We start from the raw sequence: 12323 nt of genomic DNA, 5'->3' as shown, positions 1-12323 counted from the left end.
TTTGAGCAGCAACAGTTATTATTTTGCACAAAAATGAAATAAACAAGACACAAATTCCACATTGACAGTAGTAGTGATAATAACAATAACAATAATAAGAATAAGCCGGCAAAACAAAAATAACCCCAAAAATAGTTGTTTGAGCTCAATATTCAATTGTCTTTTTGTCTTTGGTCATTTGTCAAGTCAAAAATTCTTAGTCTAGTTCTTTTTCTCTTTCGTTTGTGGTTTGTGTGTTACCACTTGGGAGTCTCCGTCGAGGAAGAAGAGTAAGTTCCTCTGCAAAGTTCAGTCTGGCTCAGGCTCGCCATCTCCATCCGGAGAGAATCCATTGGAATCCAAAATCTTAATTCCTTTCCACACGAACAAGGTAAAAAACCTAGCCTGCACAACAATATTAACATTATTGTACACAGCCAGCTCCGTTTCTTCTCTTGTATCACAGCTATAGCTTTAGTTCTTTATCTCTTTTCACATTTCTTTCACATTACCACAGTAATACATTACATGCATGCTTTGAATATATCTCTCGTTATACATGAAATTATTTTAACCATGTAAAACAACAACTGAATTTCTTGTTCTCTTTTTAACCATGAAATTATGATTAATAGGTATAACCAGCAAGATAATACATTTTTCCAATCATCCTTCAAGTATGCTAAACAAATTCTACCACAAACAGCATTTCAACCGTTTTAAAACAGCAAATTACCACTCGCGAATCGGTATGAAGAGAAGAAACAACTTTTAGCAACAGACTAACACATTATTAACTTTTCAAACCCATGGGCTCAACTCACCAAAATGTTAGAAAATTCCGCACGAGCTATCCGTGGCCTGTCTCATCTACTTCCACGTGCGAAAAGATCTAGCTCATGTGAATGATGGTCTGGTATTTCGGAAGACGGGGCTAAAACCACCTTCGACCAATGAAAAAGGCATTTATCCCTTGTGATCCGGCAACAGAAAAATAAAGTTTGCTAGAGGATCACACTTCCTTTTTTCAAAATAAATGTTTCTTTTCAAAATAAAATAATGAAAATACATTTATACAAATAAAGCGAAAACAAGAAAAAAAAAAATAACAAAAGGCAGTTTTCTCTACTGGGTTACACTCTCCCCAGCTAAATGTCATGCACGTCTCGTTGCATGTGTAGCCAGTACTGTCCCTCTGTACTGTTTAGGGACTCAGAAAAGGCTATGCTCAAACCCTGGAAAAGTGATTTCACAACAGTCACTAGAGGGTTTCCTAAATCAGGATAATCAAGTCTTTTAGGTGGATGTCTGATTCTTGTTGACTGTCTTACTGGTTGTGTTGTAATGGGATCACAACTGTCCATCTCATCAGGTGAGTTAACAGGCTGGTTTCCTGGTTCTTTAACCAAATCCTCAGGTGATTCATCCAATACGGTTCCCGTTCCATTGTCCACAGGATTGTCAATTCCAATCTCATCTCCATCTGGTAAGTTTTCAACAAGCACATGATTGGTAAGTTCGTCTTTGCTTGCATTTTTATCCATATTTGGCTCCTTGTTGCTAGCAGTTTCAGAAAGGTCACAATCAGGTAAGTTTGTAATCTCTGGTTCATAAGAAGGTTTTGGATATTCATGTACAGTAGTAAATCTGGTTATTTCTTCACATGGGGAATCATCAACCCATTGAATGAAAAGTTCATTGTCAAGTTCCATTGATTCTTCATCCTCATTACTTTCTGTGACAACAGTTTGACGCGTTTTAGGACGGTGAACCTGCTGTGGCTCAGATGTGTCTGCAGTGGCAACCGGGAGGAAACTGCAGGGAAGCAACAGGTCTCTGTGTAAAGTTCGGGAGGGACCTTGCTTGGACTCGGGTTTAACAGTATAAACGGGTAGGTCGCCTGCACGTTTGACTACCACATGGATGTCTGCCTCCCATTTATCAGCAAGTTTATGCTTGCCACGCAGCCGCACGTTTCTAACTAAAACCCGGTCCCCAGGTTCAAGTTCTGAAACAGTTATTTTGCGATCAAATCTGGCCTTATTCTTGTCTGCCACTTTTTGTGCGGTTTGAGAAGCTAACCTATAGCTTTCCTCTAGCCGTTTCTTGAGACTTTCAACATATTGCGAATGTGTCACTTTTTGATCTTTGCTGAGAGGAAGTCCATATGCAAGATCAACAGCTAATCTGGGTTTTCTGCCAAACATCAACTCGTAGGGTGTAAACCCTGTTGCATCACTACGGGTGCAATTGTACGCATGTACTAATGGCATAACATAGTCTTTCCAGTGAGACTTTTGTTTGGATTCCAGTGTTCCTAACATACTAAGTAGTGTTCTATTAAATCGTTCAGTAGGGTTACCACGTGGGTGGTACGGGGTAGTTCTTATTTTCTTTATCCCAGAGATCTCACACAGATCTTTTATCAGTTTTGCCTCGAAATCAGGACCCTGATCGCTGTGCAGGCGCTCAGGTATGCCGTAGTGGACAATGAACTGGTCCCACAGGCACCTGGCGACCGTTCGTGACTTTTGATTAGAGGTGGGCAACGCGAGGGCAAATTTAGTGAAATGATCGGTTATCACAAGGATATCCCGTGTGTTGCTACTGTCTGGTTCTAGACTGAGAAAATCCATACAGACGAGTTCTAAAGGTCTGGTTGTTGTTATGTTGACCAGTCTAGCTGCTTTTTCAGGGGGACTCTTTCTCCGTATACAACGATCACATGTTTTCACTTTCTGCTCAACCTGTGTCGCCATGCGTGGCCAATAGAATCGGGTTCTGACCAGATCAAGGGTTCTGTCGATACCTAAGTGGCCCATGTCATCATGCAAACTTTGGAGCACTGAAGCTCTGAGCTCCTCAGGAAGAACAAGCTGGTGGGTCACCTGGTCTCCATCTTGTCTTTTTCTGTATAACACCTCATTGTGCATTTCCAACCGATTGAGTTCCCTAAGCAAAAGAGGGAGATCTGGGAGTTCTTTTCTAACAGTCGGTGGAGGTGTCTGACCATGTTCGATTTGTTTGATAACTTGGCTGATTGTCGAGTCTGCTCTCTGCTTATCCTTAATTTCTGATTGGGACAAGGCAGGAATGGTTGGTAAGCCATGATGTTCTTCTGAAACATAGATGTCTGGAATCGCGTCAGCTGAGAGGGTAAGCGATTCTACAAGTGTAACACCACTATCCTGACAATCATCACTGACTTTTACAAGGTGATTTCGACAGATTGCTTGGACAACATCACTATCTACAAGCTTTATGGTGTCAGTGTCAGCTAGGTGATGCTCTACAAATTGGCTTACACGCTCCTGCTCTTTCCTGGACTGGACATCATTTATGAGTTCTCCATGAGGACGCCTAGACAACCCATCTGCGTCTAGGTTGTGCTTGCCCGCTCTATACTGTAACTTAAAGTTGTAGTTAGATAAAGCGGCAAGCCACCTATAGCCAGTGGCATCTAACTTAGCAGAGGTCAATATGTATGTGAGTGGGTTACTATCTGTAACTACAGTGAACTGACCACCATACAAATAATCGTGAAACTTTTCAGTCACTGCCCATTTGAGTGCTAAAAATTCCAACTTGTGGGCTGGATATCGTGCTTCACTTCTTGATAACCCACGACTGGCAAAAGCTATGGCTCTGAGCTGACCCTCCTGCTCCTGGTAGAGTGCTGCACCTAAGCCAGTAGTACTGGCATCGGTATGGAGCACATAAGGCAGCTTTGAGTCTGCAAAGCCTAAGACGGGGGCTGACGTTAGCTTTTCAATGATGGAATCAAAAGCTTTTTGACACTCTGCGGTCCATCGGTCCTCAAATGGCAGTTTGGGATCAAAGTAGGTCTGGTTGGGTTCTTTGGACTTTGATTTCTTACGTAGTGGTGGGTAACCACGAGTGAGGTCATTGAGTGGGCGTACTATGGACGAGTACCCTTTTACAAAACGTCTGTAGTACCCCGAGAACCCCAGGAAAGATCTTAGTTCTTTGAGATTCTTGGGCCGTGGCCAGGTCTTTAGGGCCTGAATCTTTTCGGGATCCGTCTCAACTCCGCTTTCAGAGATTACATGCCCAAGATACCGAACTGTGGTTTGGAAAAATTTACATTTTTCCAGCGATAACTTTAGGCCATACTCCTTAAGGCGATGGAGTACCCGCATAAGTCGGCGTTCGTGTTCTTCCAAACTATCTGAGAAGATGATGAGATCATCTAAAAAGACGAGCACTTCATGTAAGTTCATATCACCAACACAGCGCTCCATCAGTCGCTGGAAGGTGCTTGGGGCGTTGGTTATGCCCTGCGGCATGCGGTTAAACTCCCAGAACCCAAGCGGTGTCACAAACGCGGTCTTTTCTTTGTCTGCCTCCTCAACTTCTATCTGGTAATACCCAGATTTCAGATCGAGGACCGTGAACCACCTGGATCCTGAAAGGGCAGAGAATGTCTCTTCCAGATTTGGAAGTGCGTAAGAGTCTTTTATTGTTTGCAAGTTCAGCTTGCGAAAGTCTATACATAGACGCACATCATTGTTCCGCTTTCTCACCACAACAATGGGAGACGAGAAAGGTGATTGAGACTCTCTTATCACACCTGCAGCAAGCAGCTCCTGCAGGTGTTTCCGGACAGCCTCAAGATCTTGAGGGTGTATAGGGCGTGCATGGTGCTTGAAGGGAGTCGGATCATTAAGCTTGATGGAATGTTTCACCTTGTTCGTACACCCAAAGTCAAGATCATGAAAAGCGAATACTTCCGGAATGTCATTGAGTTGCTTGGTTATCCTCTCTTTCCATTCATGTGGAATCGGAGAGTCACCAAAATTGAAATTCAGCGGTGTCTTGCTTGTGGCTGACTCACTCACACTGGTGACATTATGCTGGGACATGATACAATGGAAAGCTCCCAGCTCTGCAATGACACAAGTAGACGGGATAGTAACATCTTGTTCTGTTTCATTTGTAATCATAACAGGCACTTTGTGTGGAGCTCGGGAAGGAAGTGTTATCAAGCAAGTTTTAACACAAAGGCCACCAGGCAAGGAAGACTGAGAGGGGTGTTCAACTATGGCACACGTGTCTGCTGCAGTACAATGAATGTTAGCAGATCCCTCTAAAACTACTGTTTGGCCTGCTGGAACTACAGCTGTAGCCTTGCCTGACAGGGTAACTAACCCAATGCTCCCATCTTTGTTCTGTGTATGTCTTAGTTCTAGAGTTTTCAACAGGGCTCTAAACCCGCAAGGAATAGGTAAGTAGTCAGAAGTCTTAAGGTCCAAAAATTTTTCATAAAGGACATCAAGCGTGTTTGTTCCCACCAACACTGGGGTCTGACTGTTTGGATGAGTGTCTGGAACAACAAGAGCTAAGGTTGGTATGTCAATCTCTGCATCTAAGAAGTCTTTTGGAAAAGTAATGCATGTCTCTATATAACCCAAATAGGGGACGGGCTGACCTGCAGCACCCTCCACTTCTAAAAGATCATAGAGTGAGTTAAGGTTTTGATCTGGAAAGTTCTGTTTGTAGAACGACTCAGCGACTGTGGTCACTTGTGACCCTGAGTCCAGGAGACAATTCACATTAATGCCAGAAATGCTAACTACTGCTGTGCATTTAGAGCCAACCAACCCTTTTGGCAGACTATACTTCTGTGGCTTAGTGACAGACTGCTTACAGTTAGCACGTTGCATGTACTTAGTGGGACATGATCGCCTGGCTGCAGTCTCCATTTGCCCCGCAATAGAGACTGTTTTCAGTTTAACTGTTCCTTAGTGGCTGGAGGGTTCTCAACCTCCCATTTCCTCTGTTTTTCTTTAAACAGTTTGCGCTTTTCAGCAACTAGGGCTGGGTTTGGTTCATTTTCGCAGTTTGGCTTGATGTGGCCATCTTCTCCACATTGGAAACAGTACCACGGTTTGGGTGGGGTACTTTGAGTTTTAACTGTTCGTTCTGAGGGCTCCTTGCTCACTTTGTCTGGCTTTCGGTTTTCTTTAGACTTGGTATGGGAGGCATATCTGGAATTCTGCACTTTTGATTTCGCAGTCAGCTGCACCAGTTGGGCCTGGATCTCTGCAATTTGCTTTGAGAGTTCTTTAATTGAGCTTAAGGTGGTTGTGTCTTCATTTTCGTCTAAGCAGCCTTTGACTGTTTGGAGGTGGTATGTCGCTTTTTGTTTCGTGATGTTCAAATGTTGCTTCATTCGCATGGTTTTGGTAGCATTTTGGTCCTCTTCTGTGCGTAATAAGAGAAGCAACTCAGGAAAAGATGGGGGGTTTATCCGTTTTTGCTTTACTTGAAGTGCGTTTAAAAGGGAATCATCCCAGCAACCACGACAGAACTGCGTGACAAGGAGTCTGTCAACATCATTGCTTAAAGCACCACCCCGTTTTACAGTGTGAGTTAAAGCTACCTGAAGGCGTTGTAAGTATGACGACGGTTTCTCACCTGGATTTTGGAAGGTGTCAAGAAATTTGGCGTAAAGCTCTCCACCATCTTGAACTGTCCCATAGGCAGAATCCAACATTTGAAGGTAGTCTGCAGGTGAGCTGTCTGGGTTCAAGTGCTTAACTACGTCAGCTGCCGGGGGTAAGAGAGACTCAAGAATCTTTCGCGATTGTTGCAGTTGCGACATGGAAGTGTCACTCATGATTAGTTCAGCACTGGAACGCCAAGTATCATAATCTGGCTCATAGGTTGGCCGGGGGTCCTTGCCAGAAAAAGCTCTGAGTTTTTGTGAAAAATGTTGCACTGAATGATCATCTCTTCTCACAATGTGCTCAACTACTACACGCTGCACCTCAGGAGGGTTTAAATCAGGTGCAGGTATGGTGGGTACACTGTGAGCTGGGTTTCTTGCAGTGTGATTTGACTGGTTCGATTGTTGTGCACCATCAACACGGGGTTCAACAGCTGAAGGCTGAAACTCAGCCAAGGGAGATTCAGGTAAGTCAATTTGCTCTGATTGATCATGTTCAGGCTCTTTGATTGATTCAGCTATCTGTAACATCATGTCCTTCAGAACATCTGCAAACCCTCGGCCGCTCATTTTGGCTAGGTTTTTTAACTCAGTGAGATATGACTTGGTTGTATCATTCCCCACACATCGCGTGTATACGCTTGCAAGAGACTGTATTCTATACTTAACCCCGCTATCGGATATGTGGTTGTAAGGTAACGGCTCAAGAGCATCAACAGCAGTACCTGAATTGTACTCAACAACAACACTCAAGATAAACTCAGATTTACCATCATCTACCTTTAAGACTCTTGAGATTGACCCATACTGTTTTAGGAATTCAGTCACCTCATCAATTTGCTCATCTCCAGCTATTTCGCTCACGATCACCGAATTTGGGACTTTAACAGATTCACGTTCAACAAGACGGTCCATTTTGGGTGCGTTATATACTTGTAATCACATGAGAAAAGGCTCCTGGCTGGCTCGCCAAGACTTACTGTAACCACTGACTCATTTTAAATAGTTTAGGACAGCCAAACTACGGACCAGTTGCTAGGTTCGGCAGGGCTACAATAGAAAGCGAGGCGAATGCAGAATGAAATGGCTGGAGACAGGAATTTGAGCAGCAACAGTTATTATTTTGCACAAAAATGAAATAAACAAGACACAAATTCCACATTGACAGTAGTAGTGATAATAACCATAACAATAATAAGAATAAGCCGGCAAAACAAAAATAACCCCAAAAATAGTTGTTTGAGCTCAATATTCAATTGTCTTTTTGTCTTTGGTCATTTGTCAAGTCAAAAATTCTTAGTCTAGTTCTTTTTCTCTTTCGTTTGTGGTTTGTGTGTTACCACTTGGGAGTCTCCGTCGAGGAAGAAGAGTAAGTTCCTCTGCAAAGTTCAGTCTGGGCTCAGGCTCGCCATCTCCATCCGGAGAGAATCCATTGGAATCCAAAATCTTAATTCCTTCCACACGAACAAGGTAAAAAACCTAGCCTGCACAACAATATTAACATTATTGTACACAGCCAGCTCCGTTTCTTCTCTTGTATCACAGCTATAGCTTTAGTTCTTTATCTCTTTTCACATTTCTTTCACATTACCACAGTAATACATTACATGCATGCTTTGAATATATCTCTCGTTATACATGAAATTATTTTAACCATGTAAAACAACAACTGAATTTCTTGTTCTCTTTTTAACCATGAAATTATGATTAATAGGTATAACCAGCAAGATAATACATTTTTCCAATCATCCTTCAAGTATGCTAAACAAATTCTACCACAAACAGCATTTCAACCGTTTTAAAACAGCAAATTACCACTCGCGAATCGGTATGAAGAGAAGAAACAACTTTTAGCAACAGACTAACACATTATTAACTTTTCAAACCCATGGGCTCAACTCACCAAAATGTTAGAAAATTCCGCACGAGCTATCCGTGGCCTGTCTCATCTACTTCCACGTGCGAAAAGATCTAGCTCATGTGAATGATGGTCTGGTATTTCGGAAGACGGGGCTAAAACCACCTTCGACCAATGAAAAAGGCATTTATCCCTTGTGATCCGGCAACAGAAAAATAAAGTTTGCTAGAGGATCACACTTCCTTTTTTCAAAATAAATGTTTCTTTTCAAAATAAAATAATGAAAATACATTTATACAAATAAAGCGAAAACAAGAAAAAAAAAAAAACAAAAGGCAGTTTTCTCTACTGGGTTACATCTGCTTTAATCAACTTATATAGAAGTTAATCTCTTCTAGTGTTCACAGCAAAATGAGAGAAACTCACTTCACTAAACCTCTTAACACAAGAAAAAGACCACGGTCTGTCAGGAGGATGATCACATCTTATTTTCAGTGGTTTCAGATTTTTGTACGACTTTATATTAATGTCACACTTTTAAGCATTAGTAAGATATCATTTAAAGAGAAACTTTTTACTTCTTTGTTCTGTCTACATTAATACTTTGGAAACTGACTAAATAACTTTAGGTTTTTACAACAGTAACAGTGATTCGTTTGTGCTGGAAATATCCAAATGAGGCTAAATCTTCACTGAACACATCCCCTACAAACACTGTTATAACAGCCTGCTTGATTTGTTAATCAGCAGAATATCAGAATATTATAGACACTAGTTGTGATGTGACTACAATGATTTTCTGGATTTGTGTGATAACAAGGACTGCAGCTGAGCTCCACAGAAGGATCAGTTTAATATTTAACAGCTTACAAATAGAAAAGAGCTGCTCATCAGTGCAGAAACACTGACAACAGTATTTGTATTTCTAATGACAGCTTGTTATATTTTACAACTTGGATTAATATAAAAATCTTTAATGAGCAAAAACAACCTTTTTTTACTTTGTGGACCTTCCAGCTACGTCTTTTCATCTGAACTTATTGTTATAAATGTAGAAACTAAGAATGAGTCAGACTGATGGGCTGCAGAGAACATCAGTCATCTAAAAATAATGTTAATGTGTTAAACATCTGGAGCCAGTGTTGTGTCTGTATTCTGTGACTCATTAAACATTTATCTTTTTATTCGGGGACACCACTTCATTTCTTTTTCATGTTACTAACAACGTATTCAATAAGTTTATGAATGTTAAACTGTGAGTGCACACAAATGAAATTCGACAGTAAATATTAAAGTAATCGTTCCTCCCAGTCTTTTAGTTTGTTCTGCAGCTGTTGCTTCAGATCAGTTCCTCTTCAGCTGAGAGGTTTTTGTACGACAGATTTTCACTGTGTAAACAGAGTGTTTGTTTTTGAGCCTCAAATTTATGTTTAGATTATTTAAATTAAACTTTATTTTTATGTCGAGCTGTATGATATTTATTGATTTTATTTTCATATATTTTAACATAAAGGTCTTATTTTACTGATAACTGTTAAAATTTAACAAATCATAGATGATATTATGGTGGTTCTAGTATGGAATGGAGGTCAAAGGTCACAATGAGTTTTCTCTATAACTATTCGACTTGTTGAACATGTTGACTGATTTTTACTTAATTTTTAGGGAAAAGAGAAAAAGAAACTATTTTTAGATTGGAAGCAAATGTGTGTGTGTGTGTGTGTGTGTGTGTGTGTGTGTGTGTGTGTGTGTGTGTGTGTGTCCTCAGTGAACTGTATCAGTCTCTGCAGTATCTTCCAGCTGCAGCAGTCACTTCAGTTTCTGTTCAGTCTGACTGAGGGAGGTTTTTGTACGACTGTTTTTCACTGTGTGAACACCCACTGACTGTTAGGATAGTGTTCACTCTGACAGTAATAAACTGCTGCATCTTCAGCCTGGACTCCACTGATGGTCAGAGTGAAGTCAGAGTTTGATCCACTGCCTGTAAAACGATCTGGAATCCCTGATTGTCGAGTGCTAGCAAGGTAAATGAGCAGTTTAGGAACTCCTCCATCTTTCTGTTGGTACCAGGCTAAATAGTGATGTGGCCTGCTGTAGTAAACATCCTGACTGGTCGTACACTTGATGCTCACAGATGCTCCCACAGCAGAGCTCACTGCTCCAGGCTGAGTCACTGTGATCTGTCCTCTGGACTCTGAGGACACAGAGACAAAAACATAAAGCAGCTTCATGGTTTTGTGGGCTTCATTTCAGAGGGACAGATGTTGATAGAGGAGAGGAGTTTGATTCTCTGGACTTTACCTGTGAAGCAGCAGCAGAGGAGAGTCCAGATGAGGACGCAGATCAAAGTCATGTTTTTGATGAGGAGGATTTCTGTGGCTTCTGTTGTGATGAAGGACAGCTGTCAGTCATCCAGTGTTCAATTCTCAGGACTATAAACTCTCCCAGAGCACTGGAGCATGGTGCTGCTGATGCAAAGTGCCTCTCTATGGAAATGATCTGACTCTAACAGGGACTTGCTTCAATCAGCTCGCATGTTTTTTAATGTATTTATCTTAAAGGATGATTTTCACAATTAAATCCTGTCTGGACTCTTGGGGTAACTCTCGACTCTGCATACATTTAGGATTCTAATGCAAACCTCCAGTTTTCTGTCTTGTTATTCATTTCTATTCATTTATTTCTTCATTGTAATTCATTGCACACTTTTGTAAGCATTATGAGCAAGCACCAGCTTGTCTTGAAAGGTGCTACATAAATAAAATTTCACTTACTTTTGTCGTGTTGTTGAATGATGGATCAGCTAGTTTGTCACAATACTCCACGTGTAACATGTTATATAGATAGCTTTGAAATGAGTAAGCAATATAGAAAAATTACAATAAAGGTTGTGTAATTTTACTAAAGAAAGCTTCATATCAGCTGCCAGAATTACACACGGAATACACTGAATGTTGGAAGTAAGTTTTTACCCTTTAAAATTATAAAAATAATATGTTATATTTGCTTCAGTTGTTGGCTGTTGGGTGAGATTAAAAAGCATCCAAACTTTATTGTGTTGTTTTTCCTGATATATGAAGGAGGCTGACAGAAATTTATGTCTAAATTTGTGTTTGAACTTTTTACCTACTTGCTGTTGATAAACCAGTTCCTTCAATGATTTTTCTTTATATGATCTTCACAGCAAGTTGTGGATAAACTAAATTTTACATGAATAAAAATTCTTCTGCATCATCTTCCTTGGTTTCAGATTAGGGTTAATTGTATAGTAAATATCTCTGTTTATGCAGAAAATTGTTTTAGTGAGTTGTGTTTGTAAACGAATTTTGGCCAACAAGGGCTTCCCCTCAGACTGGAGTCTGTCCTGGATCGTTGACGGCCGCAGATGCAGCAGCATTGATTGTGAAGTGAGCAGGAGCCCCGGGGTGCAGCAGACAGTCATGAGCTGATTCACTGGGGACATGACGTTGTGTTGTTGTTGTTGTTGTTGTTTAAACTTTGCTACAGCTCTCAGTCTGCAGTCTTTTTCAATCTCAGTCTCTTTATTCTTCATCTGTTTGTTGCCTGTTTTATGAACTTGTCTCAAGATTTTACAACAATAAAGATTTTTCACCAGAACATGTCCTGTTATTTCTGCTGTTTGTTATATATGTTTATAAATACATTAACATGGATTTCAAAATAAAAAAAAAAAACATTTAACACATTTTATTAAATAACAGTTTTGATCTGGTTACAAACACACTGATTCATTGAAATAAATAAACTGCTTTAAAAGAAAGAAAAAAAGACGTATAATGGATAAATCAACCGGCTAATTAGATTTACTATGTTAACACACAGTAAATCGTGTTTCTTTGTAAATAACTTGTATTCCTATGTATTATCTTGATAACAATGATAATGTTTGTAAATAAAAATATTATATTTATTAATCATTAATTTTCTCCCTTGATTTTTCACAGCTTATTAAAACTGATTATTTCAACATTTTAATGAATGAAGCAAATATTTTGT

The 12323-nt window shown here is 40.3% G+C and overlaps 1 gene segment (V, D, J or C); it reads right to left on the bottom strand.

Moving 5' to 3' along the window:
• Positions 1-10180: 10180 nt before the first annotated feature.
• Positions 10181-10659, bottom strand: LOC120718542 (the record flags this gene model as incomplete). The annotated part of the segment is given in 2 exon segments: positions 10181-10500; positions 10608-10659. Coding segments are annotated over 2 exon segments (372 nt in total), but the record flags the coding sequence as incomplete, so codon positions are not given.
• Positions 10660-12323: the final 1664 nt, after the last annotated feature.

This window comes from Simochromis diagramma, unplaced genomic scaffold (genome assembly GCF_900408965.1).
Source record: "Simochromis diagramma unplaced genomic scaffold, fSimDia1.1 OVJJ01000531.1, whole genome shotgun sequence".
NCBI lineage: Eukaryota > Metazoa > Chordata > Actinopteri > Cichliformes > Cichlidae > Simochromis > Simochromis diagramma.
The sequence above is the reverse complement of the archived record's forward strand: the minus strand, read 5'-3'. Positions and strand labels throughout refer to the sequence as shown.